At 42.8% G+C, this 17,414-nt stretch overlaps 1 protein-coding gene across 3 annotated transcripts in view; it reads left to right on the forward strand.

Annotated features, from left to right (window-relative positions):
- Nucleotides 1–2,980: 2,980 nt before the first annotated feature.
- Nucleotides 2,981–17,414, forward strand: part of ANKFY1 (ankyrin repeat and FYVE domain containing 1) — a 35,297-nt gene continuing 20,863 nt past the window's right edge. Inside the window, exons 1-7 of one of the 3 annotated variants that reach the window (XM_074595165.1) lie at nucleotides 2,981–3,099; nucleotides 8,250–8,442; nucleotides 9,973–10,091; nucleotides 12,501–12,636; nucleotides 14,120–14,243; nucleotides 15,812–15,961; nucleotides 16,897–17,062. In XM_074595165.1, the coding sequence (XP_074451266.1) occupies nucleotides 3,090–3,099; nucleotides 8,250–8,442; nucleotides 9,973–10,091; nucleotides 12,501–12,636; nucleotides 14,120–14,243; nucleotides 15,812–15,961; nucleotides 16,897–17,062 (898 nt within the window). In that variant the 5' untranslated portion in view covers nucleotides 2,981–3,089. Of the gene's footprint in view, nucleotides 3,100–8,228; nucleotides 8,443–9,972; nucleotides 10,092–10,318; nucleotides 10,434–12,500; nucleotides 12,637–14,119; nucleotides 14,244–15,811; nucleotides 15,962–16,896; nucleotides 17,063–17,414 lie in introns of those variants that run through there. The other 2 variants (XM_074595164.1, XM_074595166.1) reach the window with 2 other exon arrangements.

Below are 17,414 nucleotides of genomic sequence, written 5' to 3' on the forward strand. Positions count from 1 at the left end.
TGGCTTACAAGTAAATGTATTGCTTTCTCCCACAGGTGTTTTAGATAAACAGATGTGTTTAACTTCCACATTTACATATTAACTAATTATTTTAAGAAGTCAGTAGTTAAATTTGCTTTTAATTAGACAGCCTGCTCATGTAGGCAGGCAGATGTGTGCAGTACTTCAGAGCTCTTAGTGCCTGGACACAATAGCTGATTTTAGTTCCTGTTTGAGTGCTTGTCTAAAATTGCTTGAAAGGAGGTTTCTTGCACACCAGCTGGCTACCCTTTTTCACTTATCTAAGAGCTGGGACTGTGCAGAATCTCGGTGACCTGGTGCCATTCTTTCCATAAACAAAACATTGGGAAGAAGCTACTCTTCTTAAACCTAGCAGTGGACTCCTTCCCCCATGGGCTGCCCTTCCTTTTCCCTTTCCACAGTGTCTAAAGAGCTGGCAGCAGTTCAAGATAATTGGTACTCACTGTTTTCAGCAAGTTAAACAGTGTTCTCCATTTTGTCTTCTTAAGTAACACAAACAATACACAACTGACTCATCTGTAAACTTCAGCTTTATTTTTTTTTTAAGCTTACAGGTTTATTTTTCTCATTTGTTCCCTGAAGACTTGCTTGTTTGCTCTTTAAGGGGTAGGCCAGGAACTGTTAGTCTTGCATCAGTGGTATAGAAGAGCTGTTAATTACACAGCAGTGTTGGTTCTTCTTTCTGTAAATTATTCAAATATAAACCCACTTCTGTTTGGCTTACCCAGATGGTTTGTGACTCCACGTGACCCAGATACTCCAAAGGAAGGAGTGCTGCTGTACTGCTAAGACATACAAGCTGCAGGTATGGCTAATGCCTAATGACTTAACGAAGGAGGCAGCTGAGGGTTTGGTGCCAAACGTCCAGGTTGTAGAAAGCCTCTGGCAGGTGCAGAAATGGCCTATTTAACTGTTCTGTGATCCTAGTTGGCTTTTTGTTTATTCTTGCCCCCCACGTGAAAGGGATCTGGCTAGGAGGGTTCTGATACAACCAGAACTTTCTGCTTGGTCTCGCGACAGGAACACTGTTGAAGAGATGCAGTACATACAAGTAGTACTACAATACTTGTTGAACAATCGAGTAAACCAGCATTCTTACTCAGTTTCACTTGTACCAGGATCTGTATCTAGTTTGGCTTATGTAGGTTGTCAGTTAATTACACTTTTTCTAGTTCTCTGGAGGCTTGTAATTATGGCTGAGTATTTGTGCTGTTGTTCAACACATCGTAGCCTGCTTTACAGATAACACTGCATCACGGGGGGGAAAGGCAAAAGAAAAGTGTAGAATTTTAATAAATATTAAAGTAGCATGGCCGTCCTCATTCCTTTTTTATATTTCTCCGTGCTGCCTGCCCCTTATGCATCAGAGAAGATCTCTGTAAAAAATCGGAAGGGCTGTTCAGCTAAAATTCCAAAATTCTTTCCTGTTGTGATGCCTAGAAAATGCTTACTGAAACTAGACCATCAATAAATGGAGAACATTAATGATGAAGTGATTACAAGTGTATTTTGGGGTTTTGGTAGGCCAATGGGGGGGTGGACTTTTTATTGCGCCTGTACCATCTGGTGCCCTGCTCTTGGTACGGTGCCATCACAGTGCAAACAGAGGAGCACCACGAGACTCAGAAATTCGGTGTGTCTTCAGAAGCACGTACGAGTGATTTCAAACCACACCAGAAGGTGCTCGGCTTTTAAAGAGAGGCTGTAATAAGATGCCTTCCTGCACAGGCAAATCCTCTACAAAAGATGAGATTGGTGATTGCCCACATGCAAAACATTGCAGTAGTTTGAAATCTGATCTCTGTTGTTGCTCAGAAATTCAACAAAGACTAAACCTGATCAGGCAGTAATCACTGTTACCTTGCAGTTACTCAAGATGATCAGTAGCACCCATAACGCGGTGGCGGAAGTTAGCTATGTAGCAAAGACAGACACACTTGTCATTAAGCTGTGAAAAATGAGACGGGCCATGTTTCGTGATCTGCCTAGAAACCACAGCCTGTGGCTCTTCTAGGTCTAGGCCTGCTTCTGGTTTTGCCATTTTAACCAACGGGCACAGAAAACAGGCCTGAGGCAGAGTTACTTTTCAAAGATCACTGACATGAAGGTGAAGTCTGGAGAAAATTCTGTAAAACAACGCTGTACGTAATGTGTTCAAGCATTTATTTGAAATGTGCACTTCAAAGCAAACAAAAAAAATGCTGTTGAATCAGCATAGAATATTTTGGTGTTTCTGTTGTATCTAGGCAGGACAGATCACTAGCAATGAGGACAGTCGAGGCTCAGCTCTGTTGCACACACGACTTCAGAACACGATCTCGTTACTGTTCCTTGCCCGCTGCCTGTCTCGACTCTCAACCACCCGCTTTGCCCACCGGGTGCCGATCCAGTTGCCGGGACTGTTGACTCTGAAACAAAAGCAAATCGTGCGGGAGCTGAAGTAGCGATGACAGGAGTAATGGCTGCGTGCTTAGAGACCCCATCAGATTGAAACCCCGTGTTGTCGCTCCCATTCGCTGCCCTGGAGCCGGGTGGGCAGGAGAAGGCACACATTGCTTTTGGGGTGTGCTGAAGCCAGTGCACGACGGCCCCGTGGTTTCCCCTGCTGCCGGCCTTTCTTCTCCGGCATCTCCCGGCCCTCCAGCTCTTCCTGTCACCCTCCTGCTGCCAAGGCGGCCATGGTGCTGCTCGACAGCCCACACAAGGCACCACCCGGTCAGGACGCCCCAGCTGAGGAGGCACGGGCACCTCAGGGCGAGTCACCCCAGCCGCCGGTTGCGTCCTGCCGCCCGGGGGCCAGACGCCTCAGGCGCAGAGCCGCTGAGCCTCCGGAGGGGACGGGCAGCACCGGCGGGGCGGGCCCGGGGGCCGTTCCCCGGCTGTGGCGGGGAGGCGCCGCCGGTATAAAATGGGGCGGAGCGGCCCGGCCCAGCCCAGCGTGTCTGGGGCTCTCGCCGAGGGCAGGCGCGGCCGGGGGGGGACGTGCCGCGCTGATCTCGCGAGAGCGCCCAGGCTCGGGCGGCGGGGCGGGCGGCGGCTCTCGCGAGAGCCGCGGCGCCGGACCCAACATGGCGGAAGGTAAGGGGGGGAGCCCGAGCGAGGGGCCGGGCGGGGCCGCGGCCGCTCGGGGAGCGCCGCCGAGCGGGGTGGCTTCTCCGCTGGCAGGGGGCCGGGGGCAGCCCCCGTGTGAGGCTCCTGCTGCTCCCTTCTGTGGGACCGGGGTCGGCCCTGCCCGCGACGGGTGGGGCAGGCCGCCCCCGAGGTGAACGTGAAATGGCGGGGGGGGTCTCTGCCCTGCCCTGGCCGCGGGCTGCCGCCGCCGGGGGTGGAGCGGGCCTGGCACGGCCGCCTTGGCCCCTCAGGAGGGAGGTTTTTGGCGTAGCTGTGGCTCCGGGTGGTGCGGAGCCCGGCGGGACATCCCGCCGCCCCGGGCCGGCCGGGCGGAGCGGCGGCGGGAGAGGGGTGGCGGCTGTCCCGGGGGAGCAGCGCCCGGCCGGGGCCGCCCCGGGCGCGGGGGGCGGCGGCTTTGCTTGGGGTCAGGCAGAGGGGCTGCGCCGCCGGTCACTTGCTGCTGGGAGTCCTCTTGTCGAATTTGGGCTTTGATGAGATCTGCAGAACTCCTCGACGGCTTTTGCTTGGGTATTTTGTAATTGATAGCTTGGAGGCTATCAATTACACCACTTCCAAATTAATTTAACTGAGGTAATGAGATTTGAAAAAAATACTTGGATCTTTACAGTCCTGCTCCTTTCTGCAAGACAGAAGCTTCCTCTTTTCCTCCCTGGAGGAAACTGAGTCGGCAAACTGAGCTGAAATGCCCCAAGTTACAAAGGAAATTAAGGCTCTAACTTCCAGTCTTAAAAGCACAGCCTTCAGCTCTTGAAGTACAACTCTCAGACAGTGGTAGAATTTTAAAATCACTTGTGGAAGATTAACAGGGGCGTAGCAGATGCTGATCTCCTGGCATGCATCGGCCAAGGGGATGCTGCAGTCAAGCTGGTGAAATAAATCTTTAGAGCAACTCCTGACTTTGTGTGCTGAAATACCACTGTGTCGTGTTTATCTGACCAGCTTCTTAGGCTTGTTTTAAGCCTTGGTGGCCCAGTTATGGTGGGCATTAGATGTCTTCAGGTGGTGAAACTTTCCCTGCTGAGGCTGTGGTTCAGGGTCCTGCTCTGCAGAATGAACCTGCAATTGATGCAAGTCCCGTTTCAGACATCTGTACTTCCCAAAGATTCTTCCCTAACTCAAGTAATTCTCTGATCTTTTGGCTACTGAAAGCACGTGACCAATGAATGATCCTGCATGAACAGGAGCAATAAGCTGGAGTTGCAGCTCTCCCTACTCAATTCCTGTAATATCTGGGCAGAGGGGCTCATTTTGTCCATTAAAACAAAGTACCTATCTGCAGCAACACTTTTGTACTTAAGAACTGATGGTATTGGAGAGTCAGATGAAAAGTGAAGGCTTATTAAGGAAGGTTATCTGCTCAGAAGCTGAGTGCTTTTTCTTATGGAAATGTTGCTTCTGTGTGCAGAAGTCCCGAATTAGATTTATTGCAATTACGAGCTACTGATTGATTGAACAGTTTATAAAGACAAGAGCTGAGCTTCCTCTTGTAACTCCTGAAAGAGTTCTGTTCCACCAGTACTAGAGGATACTAGGTTACATGCAGGCACAGGTAAAAATTGTTGGATTAACGATTGAGTCTAGAGCAGCAGGAAGTATGCTGTAGTACTTTGGGATGGTTGTCGGGGTAAAGATCATAAGTGTGCAAAAATGAGGAAGAACAGGAAAGCAGTAACTTCTACAGCCTTGGGGAGATGGGAGTCAGTGTGGAACAGTAGGGGAAGGACCTGACTTGAAGGGGATGAGGAAGTAATATGTTTTTCTGAAATACTTCACTTGGATCCACTTCATAACTAAACAAATGCTTATCCATATTGTTTCTGTCACTGCTTTTGGTGGGTGGGATGGGCAGTGTAATGAGTTCCACTAGACCCTCCCTCTAGTTTGTGGTACACACTATCTGTCACCCCACTGCCTGTTGCCTCCCTACTTATCTCATTGAATTCAGCTGTCTACTTGCTCTCGAGTGCCTTCTCCTTTAAGAAAATGTCTGTAGCCTTTTCTGAAGTCTGTTTTAAAGTCTTTGATATGGAGCATAAACTTCTGCCAGTTCATGAGATGCTAGTTTAGTTGCCAGAAAGATGTTAACAAGCACTGCTTTTATTTTCTTGTCCAGCCATCTGTTAACTCCACACCTGGACTATGGGCTCAGAAAGGGAGTTACTTTGTGTGTGCTTCTCTGCTGAACCCAGGCGTCTTCTTCACTGATGCATGTGGATTGGTGTTTAGCCGGAGACTTACTGGTATCTTCCAGTAAGGCTGTCCTTTCAGTGTCTTCATGCAAGGATCTTCATTAGATGTGTGTGTGCATGCAGCAATTGTACGTTATACTTGGGAGACAGTCACGTGAATGGTCATGTATAATGTAGACTGGCAATAATATGTGCTCTGTCAAAATGATTGCCAGCTTGGAGATAAAGCGGTCATTTTACATCGATTTTTAAAAAGTGGCTCTTTTTCACCCTTCCAAAATTGAGGACTGGAAATATTAAACTTGGGGCTGTGGTGCTGCTTGTTTAAATGGAGGTGGTGCTTCTACCTGAGATTGAGCAAGTTCCACTTTTAAAGCAACTCTTACTTCAAGTAACTCTCTTATTAACTCTTTTAAAGGGAAAACTTGAGGCTTTCTCTTTTGCAGTGAATGTTGATTAACTGGACATTGAGGAATGTCTTGAATGTGCACTTGAAATGTGCTGTAAGATCCAATACCAACTGCAAGTGTGCAGTAGTATTTCTTACATAGCTACAGGGCGTGCACGTTGTCATGTAGAATAAGAGCCGCTCTTATTTATTGGTTCTGTTTGACCTCAAACCAGGGCAACAGCTCTTATAATTTTTACAGCAAGCATTTACCAGTCCCTCTCGCTGAGGTTGCAGGAGGTGCACGCTGTCAATCTGAAAACAAGATTTTTTTCAAGGCCTCAGCTCTTTGAGGTACTTCCACTGCCAGCAGTGACTGTCTTGGATTGCCCTGGAAGCAGCAATAGCAAGCTGGATTGTCGGTTATGCATAAAGCTTAAGCTCTCACTGTTTGAGGGTTTAAGGCAGTTCTGCATTGTGTCCTATTGACTTCAGAGTAGTTTGGAGTCAGGGTGCTACCTTCTGGTACTGATTCTTTATTCACACCTCCACAGTCTCGTTGCTTGGCTGGAAGATGCAACAGTTCTTCAAGATGATATATGCTGTGAGGTTCAGCAGGCAATGTCTTGTTCGTAGCATTTGAGTGGCACCTAAAAAACTCACTGTATGGACAGTGGCGGTGTTCATACACTGCTTTTTGGTGTGGTTCTTGAGTGTCTTTCAGTGATTGCTCTTGGCTTCTATCAGACTTTTGCTCTCCTTACTATAACAGTAGGACTTGCTTTGTGCCACCCTTGACATGTTCCTTATGAATCAGTCAGGAAGAAGCAGTTGCTAAAAAAACATGTCCTTCTAGTTCTGGGAACACTGAAACTGCATTATCCTTAAATAGAAAGAATAGAGCAGAATTTCAAACCCTCTTTGATGGTTGGTGTGGTTTTGGTAGCACGATTCTGAAATCATAGTATGTTTCATTAGAATAAGGGAAGTATCCCAAAAGAGATATCTATTAACTTTTAAAGGATGAAGCTAAATAAAAGACTGTTGAAGGGAGTACACTGCCAAACCTACTTAAGTAGTATTAACTGAAGAGTAAAATAGGGTAAATTACTGTCTGTTTATCCATTACAGTAGTTCTTAAGTTAAAAGACTTATGAGGGAGCATTTGCTGCAGCAGTCAGTAGAGGACAGACTAAATGAGGCGTTCTCTCTGCAGCCGAGCTAGAGAAAGATGCTCGGCCCTGGGGACCTGTGTTGGAGCAAGGCCAAGGTCAGCTCTGCTGTTGAACTCTTCTACAGAAGCACAAAGAAAACACTGGTCAAGAGAGCTCAGTTTCTCATTGTTTGTAGTAGTGGCTTCCATTCGTAAATATTTGAGAAAAATTGTTGAACATCGAATTCCTGGCTGATAAGGAGTAATCTTGTAGGAACTTTCCCACTTAAAATCATTGGTTAGCTTCCAAATTTCTCCTCCCTGCCCCCTCTCATTTTAGGACTGGTTTTGGATTTGTACCTTATTTGGAAAATCATCTTGATGATGGGGGGAAATAATCAATTAAGCACAATGATAGCTACATGCAGTTTGTGCAACTAATCCGTGAACAAGTATTCGTTAAGTTGGACTGTTTTTAAGCACGTGTACAGATGTTTCCTTCCAGCAGTGAAGTAGAGGCTTTTCGTATAGGTGGCCTGGGTTGAGTTCACTGTACTAATTTATCATGACAATGTTGTGGAGTGACCATTTAAGTGTGGTGGAAAAGCAGGTTCTGCAATGGGATGGAAATACTTGATCAGGGATCAGATTCCCAGGTGCTGTTGCTGTGCTGCTCCTGAATTCCAATAGCCACCATGGACCTGACGCTGTGTAATGATGCTGTGTCGCCGCAGTGCCTCCGATGGAGGAACGTGTCTGTGTGCCAGTACTAACTAGAATTTTATATATTTTTTGACTGGCCTTTAAAACGTAGATTCTGGGGAGAATCTGTTTTCCACTCTGGACATTTCTTAAGGAGTTTCTTAGATGACAGTGTGCAGAGTTCTGAACAGGTCGGTTAAGTGCTCTGAGGTAGATACGGTACATCAGCAGCTGTTCTAATGCTCACTTGTGGTTGATGCCTCAGCTGTAAAATCAAACATCATCTTCACTAAACTGAATGAATGGGTAAGAACTAAAGAGTTAGTCCTGTACCCAACCATAACTCCCACAGTCATGGCCTCCCATGATTTTAGAAAACTTACAGCATTCCTGGCTGGACAGGATTCAGGAACTTTCTTTGTAAGTGACTTCTGTCACTGTGTTCTGATGATTTTTCCATGTGTTTATGGCTAGCAATGATATAAAATAAAAAGTTTAATATTGGGATTGAGATTCTCAAGTAGGGTGGGAGAGGAGAGGCTCTTACTGGAGTGTTCTGTGATTGAACTAGATGTGTGGTATGCCTGTAGGGTCAAGTTAACTTCAGATGCAAAGCAAAGGTGTGCATGTTTCAATCTTGTAGTAACGCTGTGTGCCTCTGCAGAGGAGGTGGCCAAGCTGGAAAAGCACCTGATGCTTCTCCGTCAGGAGTATGTAAAGCTGCAGAAGAAACTAGCTGATACAGAAAGGAGATGCAACCTTCTGGCTGCCCAGGCTAACCAAGACAATGCCAGTGACACTTTCATCAGTCGACTTCTTACCATTGTAGCTGAACTCTATCAGCAGGAGCAGTACAGGTAAGAAACTCGCTTTTGGGGAAAGGGGCATTACAGGAACCTTTGACTGCAATAGGTACTAGTCTTTCTCTGCTGCCTGGTATGGATAGGGTCCTCAGTTGCAGTTGGAAGAGCATGCTACAATCAGGTAGCATGCTGAATCCAACTCTTGAATCAAGAGCTCTAAGCAGAAGCTCATCTCTGAGACTGACATTTAAGACACGTTTAAAGAAAATTCACTGTCAACAGCAAAGCTCCCTTTGACCAGAAGTAATTTTAAACTGATCTGTACTTAGTTGATGGATTAATTACACAATGTATCTTCTACCAACTGGAAAGTCCTCCTTTCTTGAAAGGATATGTCCTTGAAACCAGTTCTGTTCTCCTGTTGTGTGTAAAGAAACCTGATTAAATTGGCCTGTCTGGTTATATGATGTAACAGGTCTTAGATGGTGATATACGTCACTTAATGGTATAAGTGATACTGTATCTTTGAATCTCAACACAAAATTAGGTTTAATGGTTTCTTTTCTACACGCGCATTAAGGCTCTAGATCCCTTAACTGATTTAGTTCTGAGACTACAATGATGCTTATCAATATTTTTGCTGTTATGGAAAGCAATGCTAGTATAGTAAAGGAGTTCAGTCATTTAAGGGGGGAAATATATAGTTTTGATTAAAATTTCCTTCCTCTGACATCTCTTCATGAGCCTTCCTGAGAAAATGCTCTGTGCCTGGCAGAACTTACTATAGCATGCTAGGTAAAAGATTTGTTATGTAGCATATGTCAGAAGAGCTGGATCGCTTCAATTCTGTTCAGTTTTTGAGTTTTAAAGGCGCAGAATAGTGGTCTAGTTATAAAAGCAGAAAGGAAGTAAGTCCTAATGCAAGTTTTGTTAAATAACATCTCTGTAATTTGCGCTTTAGTTTATAGCAGTGCTTTGATTTAGAAAATGGTCTGGAAAAGACACCTACACAGTCAGAACATTTAGAAGCTATGGGATTTTAAAATAACAGGGCAGGTACTTTCTAACTACAAAGGATAACCTGGTCTTAAAGGGGTCAGAATGAAATCAAAGTGTTCTTGACAGCTGGTCTCCTGGGAACTGGGGATTCTTGGAGTCTGCCTTGTACTCAGACTACCGTCAGACATCGTTTGTTCTCTTACTGGTCTTGCCTGAAACCATTGGTGCTTAGCTGACAGTATTAGTATGGACACTGCAACATAAATATTTAACCTCAAGATTGTTGGATTTTCTTATCTGCTACAATAGCTCCCTTGCATTTTATTTTGAAATGGTTAAAAAAAACGAAAACCCCAAACACTTTAAATACTAATGCCTCATTGCATTTCTCCCTAGAAAAATTAAGATCTGTGTCATTTGGCAATATGTTCTATTTAAGCAATTAAATGTATTTTGATGTCTCAAAAAAACTCAAACCTAAGTGTGGATACCAGGGCATAGATACTATGGAGATACTGAATCCATACATATCGAAGCACAGGGGAAGCCCGCGCTATACACGTGTATACTTTTTTCTCTTACCAGTGATCTGAAGATAAAGGTTGGGGACAAGCACATCAGTGCTCACAAATTTGTCTTGGCGGCACGCAGTGATACTTGGAGTCTTGCCAACCTTGCCTCGACAGAGGAGCTGGATCTGTCAGGTCAGTCGCTGCTTAGCAGTATGATGCTTAGATTGTCTTTAGGATGACTGGTGAAAGGGCCTGTTAGGAAAAGGCTCTTTATGTACCTTTTAGACTACTACTCTCCACAAAAAGTGGTGCTTAATCCATGAATTATGGAGTTCTGTCTCTGAAACTTGGTAGTACCTTTGTGAGCTTGATGCTAGTGCTAGTTAAATCAATAACCTACCTTCTTTCTCTTTAATGAACAGGGGTTGAGAATGGTGGCCTGTTTGTCTTTTCTAGAGTCAACTAAGCGTAATGAAAAACAAATCTATGTGGAGGAGCTTGACTTCTTCCTTTCTAAGGACAGGGCTTTTTGAGGTAGCGTGCGTAATTTCTCTGAAGTGTGTCATGGAAATACCTTGCTTCTTGTTAATGCAGTGTGTGGGAAATGAATATGAATACTGATGTGTTAGTAAAAAGTTACTTGCTTTGGCGCTTTCATACCATTGCAAAATAGGTGAGGAAGAGAAGCTTTCTAAAAGACAGTCTCCCACAAGATGGTGTTTTGTTTTCCTGTAGCTGTTTCTTGCATGTGCTTACACTGGGCAGTATTTCTGCAGGTTGAACCTCTCGACAGACTTTTCTTCTGTACTTAACAGTATAGAAGTCTTGTACAATTAATTTGTGAGCAATAAAAACAGGCATGAAGTTAAGCAGGTTTGCTGGCTGGCATGTTGAATATTAAGCACTGGCTTCACTTTCTGCACTTAATATTACCGTGAATTGGCAGTGCGGACAAACTGGAAAGAAGCAAGTCGCAGCAAGCTGGTTTTATGAGACAGCATAGGCTTTCTTGCATAAGGATTTATGGATCTTTCTGCAGCCACAAGAAAACAGATGCTGAGTATTATTTAAATTGAGTGCTATGTTAACAGAAGATTATTACCAAAAAGCTCTTACGTTAATTGTTTTGTCTTGTTGCAAATGGCCGTTCATTGCATTTCTAGCGCCACATTTAAGCTCGTTTGAGAATCTCAAATGTAACTGAAGTCTTGCATGTTTAACAATGCAAACACTTCCTATTATAGAATGATGCTTAAAATAAGTGCTAGCGAATGATACTTTCTACTATGTAAAACAAAAATTTTTTTAGAAAGTTTGATAAACAGTACAAGGATTAGGTTATGAAATAGTTGTAGCAAGCAACAAGTTGTTCCCTAAAAGCTGTCATGGTTTTCTTAAGAACTTGCAAGTTAAGATTGCCCGAATCCTAAATTCAGAGTACAGGCAGCATTTAAAATTGAGTGTTTTCAGAGTTCATATAATCTGAAGAATTTTCTGCTCTTTAAGATTCCCTTGTTGGGAAGGAGAAAATGAACTCTTCTCTCTGCCAAGGCAGAGCTGATACTACAGCTCAAATAAGTTTTCTGATTACTTCAAGTTCAGGAAAAGATACTACCCTTACTAAAACCTCCTGTTTCTTAGGAGGCAGTCTACGTGCTATCCCAAGTACTGTCTGGTACTCTGCAAATTATCTAGGGCAACCCTTCACGTAAAGGATATGTGGTTTAGGGTGGGTATTTCAGTGTCTTAAACATGTATGTTTTTGTTTTAAAAACAAACAAAACAGCTAAAGGGGCTAATGTTATTTTTCTAAATGAATGGTATTTTTGTTGTGGTTGGTCCGATTTTACGTTGTGGAGTAGTTCTCATCTACAGCCTTGTAAGTAGGATCGTCACTATGCTTCTGACTAGGTGACAAAGGTCCCTGGCCACTGGGCTGGTGTATCTTGCGTCCTGTGGTGTAGGTTTCTATTTTTCTTGCTGTGTAAAAACATCAGGCTTGTGATCAGTGTTGTAAACACCTGAAATCTAACCAGCTTCTTAAACTGACTTTTTTGCACCTCTCTTAAAAATGGTTCCCAGGTGTTTTAAGTACTTTGTAGTCATTACCAAGGTGCAAGTACCTTTGTTGGAATGCAACAGTTCATAATATATGGCTATAATGTAGCCTTATATTATAGGATATAATATATAATCCTATATTTAGGATTCCTAAATTGAAAAGGGGATTTGTGTTTGTCCATGTAGATGTGGATTTAGTCATATGTGAGGGACCAAAGACTTTAGAGGGGCATCACTGGCTGCTAAATATGCAATATTTGTGTAGCAGGTAGATGTTACAGGGCTCCCTGCATTCTGCACAGTGTTCCGATGGAAAAAAGGTTTTCCTCCTTGGTGCCAGCATTGTTACTAGTCTCAGGTTCTGGCCAGTTTTGCCTCTATTTTGACATTTTGGTTGAAATAAAGCAGTACAGTTTCAACGAGGCTATCTTTTTTTTTTTTCATGGTAGCTGTGGCTTTAACGGTCAGAGGAATACTGGCTACTTGAATAGGCGATTGTTCTTCGGGTATCTTATTAATCCCTGTTGCTCCCTGTACCAGATGCTGACCCAGAGGTAACCATGGCAATGCTGCGGTGGATCTACACAGATGAACTTGAGCTAAGAGAAGATGATATCTTCTTGACAGAGCTCATGAAACTGGCTAATAAATTTCAGCTCCAGCTGCTTAGGGAAAGGTGAGTCTTGGTAAATACAGTGAATCTTCTTGAACTCTTCAACCTTCTTTGGATAGAAATAAGATGGTAGCTGCTGGCAATGGGATCAAATGTTGCTTTTTCAGTCTGGAGGTTTTCGGGAATACAACACGACATTCAGTTGATTACAGGAAACAAAGCCTTGCACTACAGTTAAACTGTAGCAGTTTGTCCTCATAGCTTTTATGTTTAGTTTCCAGTTCCTCTCCCAGTCAACTAATAACCCTAATTTGTCATTAAGAGGAAGCAGAGATCAGTTAGTAACAAGGTCTGGAAAGTTGCAAGAAACTAATTGTTAAAGAGAATGCTAGAAGAGTCAATGGCAAGTAGCTTGCAGTATTAAAATGGCACAAGTGAAAACTTTATCTTCAATAGTTGTTCTTCTGTGCATCTTGGTTGCAAATTTTCTTCATAAAGGTTAATGTAACACTACAATGTTTTGTCATTTTGAGGAGATCATGGTTAACACCATTCTAATAGGGGCTAGGTTGTTACCTTGAATGTATAGAGTGCTCTAAATAACCACTTAGTGAGAAGCCTGAGAGTACAAATTGAAACCTCTTCAAGTTTTGTACAACTTTGAAGACTTGAATTTAGTCAACGATAGAGTACGTGTTTCTGGGGCAGTAATAGTACATAGCACTCTTAATCTGCGATTTAACTGTGACTCAGCATGAAGCAAACTAAACTGCTGTCAGTTCTTCTGTCCAAATAAGTTGACATCTATAAGGCCAATGCTAAAACTGCCTTCAACCTTTATACCAACCAGAATTGTCTTCATGTTGTACTACCTAAACATTCCTCAGCTGTTGTCTGTTCATGGTAGCCTAGTGACAAGTCCCCATGCAGTATGCTACTAGCAGTTATTAGATGTCTTGGTACCTACGTGTACCTGGAGACAAGTGTTTCCATTCTTTTGTTTTAATATCTGCTTGGAGATCGCTGGCATGTACTTGGATTTTCTTACTATAAAATCAAACTAATAACTTCAGACCTATAAAGATTTGTTGGATCTGCTGTTAAAATTTATCTCTTCTCTTTATGAATCAAATAGCTGTATTTGGCATGCCTCTTTCTATCTTTGGCACAAAAGCTGCTCGTGGTCACTGTAGTACTTGCAGAGATAGACATCTTCCCTACTTCATAACAGTGAATGAACTGCAGTTTGTTCCCTTGGCAGAACGAGGATGCCCATCTTTGCTTGCGGGCTCCAGCGGTATGTGGTATATCATGGGACCTTGGCTTGGATTATGCCAAAGAGAGGAGTCTGCTCTTACGGAAGCTGCCTTACAAGGCTTCTGATTGAAGTATGTTTATGTTGCTTAGCCTTACAGTAAAGCAAGGCCAAGCCTTTTTCTACTGGCATCCAGGAAAAGGAGTATGTAGGACCCTGTTACAGCGTGGGTGAGTGATTACAGTAAAGCTGTTTCCTGGTTACTGAACACTGGCTTTCCTATTTTGACAGATGTGAGAAAGGAGTTATGTCACTAGTTAATGTCAGGAACTGCATTCGTTTCTATCAGACTGCTGAGGAGCTGAATGCTAGCACTCTCCTGAACTATTGTGCTGAGATAATTGCAAGTCACTGGGTAAGTACTGTCAGAAGGAAGAAAAGAAAAATATTTGCAGAATATAGGAACTTAATCAGTAGAATTTTGCTTAACTTCCTGTACTGTCTAACCTCAGGAGTATCTCTTGGTATGCCAGCATTCGAGCATTCCAGTTGGGATGGGGATTACTTGGATTCCTGATAACTTTCAGTGACTAAGGTGACCTATTACGCTGACCCTTATATGTCTGCAAGGAGCCACAGTGTTGACAAAAGCTGTGAAATCTGCCTGCCCTGCCCCCTGCTGTGAGTGGAGGGGCTGCTTCTGAGGCAGGAGTGACTTTTCCCTTCCCATCTGTCTCAGTTATCTTTATACTATGTGCTTTTGACACTGTGTTATTTGATATTCGCTACAATACTAATTCATAATTATATGTTTGAAACAAAGCACGCTAAATGGCTCCTTCTCTAAGATTTTTTTGTTGTCTTTAGAGGTTATGTCCATTGTCTATCTTGGCATGAATGTCTTGACTGGGGAAGTAGCTCATAGCCTGAAGAGTTCTTCTATTCGTTGGAAATTCTTCACTGTAAAAAGCATCTTAGTTTCCTAAACATGAGCCAAACCAAAGGGACTGTGCTCTAATAAGCAAGAAGGTTGTTTATCAAATCTGGACTCTGAACTGTTTAGAAGTCCATTCATAGTTGGTTTCTGTCTATACAGATCACAAATCCCAGGCCTGCTTTTACTTCTAAAAATAATCCAGGGAAGCCAGGGAAGAATTTATCTTCTGTAATGGAGGGAGTGGTGAGGAGTCTTGCAACCGACTTGGAAGCGTCACTTGCTCTGATCTGTTATTTTGAGGAAAGTTTGATTAACTGAGTAAGGGATTAGCCTTTAAAATAAGACTTGTCAACAGCAGACTACTGCGTGAGGATTTAGGTTATTCTAAATCTAAAACGTGTCATCCAGATGTGAATGTGTTTTTGTTTGGCTAATGCCAAAGCAGAAGGGAGTGCTTTGATCTATGAATGTATAATAAAGATTCTTATATCTGAACCTGCCGGTCAGCCATTTTAACCCTTTCCTGCTTCTGGCTCCTGACGCTGTATCCTACCTGGAAATGAGGTTGTTCTTGTTTAGTCAAACGAGCACTAACTCAAACCTGAGGTCTTTAGACCTCTAAGTTTCTGTTTACTTCTATTTGGAGTTTTTCAAAGTTCTGTGGAGTTGTCAGTCTTCAATAGTTGTAGTCCTTTTTGTCAGGAAACGCTAATCTGTGATTTAAGTCCAGATAGAGAACTAGTTTAGAGACCAGACGTTAATCTACTGCGATGTCTGGTGAAATGCTAGTTTTCTATGTCTGTAGACAAAATGGAAGAAAAATTTTACTAACTGATCTTGAAACTAAATTGTAAAATGTAAAAGTTCCTGAGTGCTTCTTCCTGGTCTTAAAAGGCTACCTTGGATTGTTCTTGCTTCTTGTGATGTTGTCAAAATGGAGCTTTTAATTGACCTTGTTTTGTGAACTTCGTAATTACATTGTGCAATGCCTTGTTTATAAATAAAACAGGAATATTGCTTACCCTTTTCTTCTTTATTGCTTCTAGGATGACTTGCGTAAAGAAGACTTCAGTAGCATGAGTGCTCAGTTGTTGTATAAAATGTTCAAGTCAAAGACAGAATATCCTTTGCATAAGGCTATTAAGGTTGAGAGAGAAGATGTAGTCTTTTTGTATCTTATTGAAATGGATTCACAGGTATAGTAAGACTGGCTTGATCTGTCTTCTAGAACTTGGTGTTTCAGATAACTAGTTCGTAACTGCCAGTCTGATCCCTGTTACTGATTTTTGTCACTAACTCTTATTTGCATGTTTATCACTGCTATAGCTCCTTCTGTGTATGTAATGGAGGTCTAGTGGTAAGGGCTCTAGAAAGACATAATTCAGAAGTGATTCATAATGCTTTAAAAAAAATCTTACATGTATCAGATTAGATATAATAAAATGTCAATACGTGATATGTGATATGCACATTTAAAGCTGAATGGCATAGTAGTCAACGTTGTTGCTTTATGGCAGTTCAGTAAGCATCATTTCTTAAAACAAACGCTTTTCCTCTTTTATTGAACGTTTGAAATTACAGATATTTGTTCTGTTTGGATGGACGTACTCTGAACAGCTATCAAATAAATTGTCCCTCAAAAAGGGGGACAGAAAAATTATTCAAGTATTAATTATCAAGAATTACTCAATTAGTTCTTTAAGATGCCTCAAATCCTAATTGAGAGCTGGGACTGTAGCAGTACTTAGCACCCTCAGGTGCTAAATCCAATTGGGATTTGAGGTATTTTAAAGAAATAGTTGAATAATTCTTCCTAGTACTATGTTGAATATGCCTATATAGGCAACATCTTTTAAGAGTGTACTAGTCTTGCTTCCTGCGAGTTAAGCAAGGCTTGCAAACAGGAGTCCTGTTTTCTCAGGGAACAGCCCTGTAGGTAGACTTGCCTGTGGTGATGCTTGTCTGCTGATTCTTTTCCTGTGTAAGGCCTACTTACCTAAATGCATCACTGGCGTTTTGCATTAGAGCTGAAGGTCTAACATGGTGGTCGTTGGAACAGGCCGTTAAAATATGATGTTGGGCTGGTGAGCATACCTCTAACTGATGTACATTGACTGAATCTGTGTTGTAGCTTCCTGGGAAGCTCAATGAATTGGATCACAATGGCGATCTTGCTTTGGATCTAGCCCTCGCCCAAAGATTGGAGAGTATTGCAACTACACTGGTCAACTACAAGGCTGACGTAGATAGGGCAGACAAGAGAGGCTGGAGTCTATTACATAAAGCCATCCAAAGAGGTAAGTAAATAAGATACGAAGCCTTGTTAACTTGCAGTTGTTCCTAGTGTGGAATATATATTCCAAAGTTTATTCCTGTGTCACTTTGTAGTTGACATTTCAGTTAGAAAATTGAAGTCAAGGGTGAACTTTGTCCTGTTTCTTTTTTTGAAACTTAAAACCAAACAAACTCTTATTTGAGATCTGAAAGCTAGCCTGCTGGATGGTGAACTAAACTTATGCTACATGTCATCCAGAAGCAATCTAGTAGAGTATTGTCTGCTAGAAGAAGAAATGTAGGGAGATACTCAGAATATTCTAATTTGACAACAAATAATTGAATCAAGCATGACAGCCTAGTCATAAATAAAAA

Source organism: Larus michahellis, chromosome 7 (genome assembly GCF_964199755.1).
Source record: "Larus michahellis chromosome 7, bLarMic1.1, whole genome shotgun sequence".
In the NCBI taxonomy this organism is placed as follows: Eukaryota; Metazoa; Chordata; class Aves; order Charadriiformes; family Laridae; genus Larus; species Larus michahellis.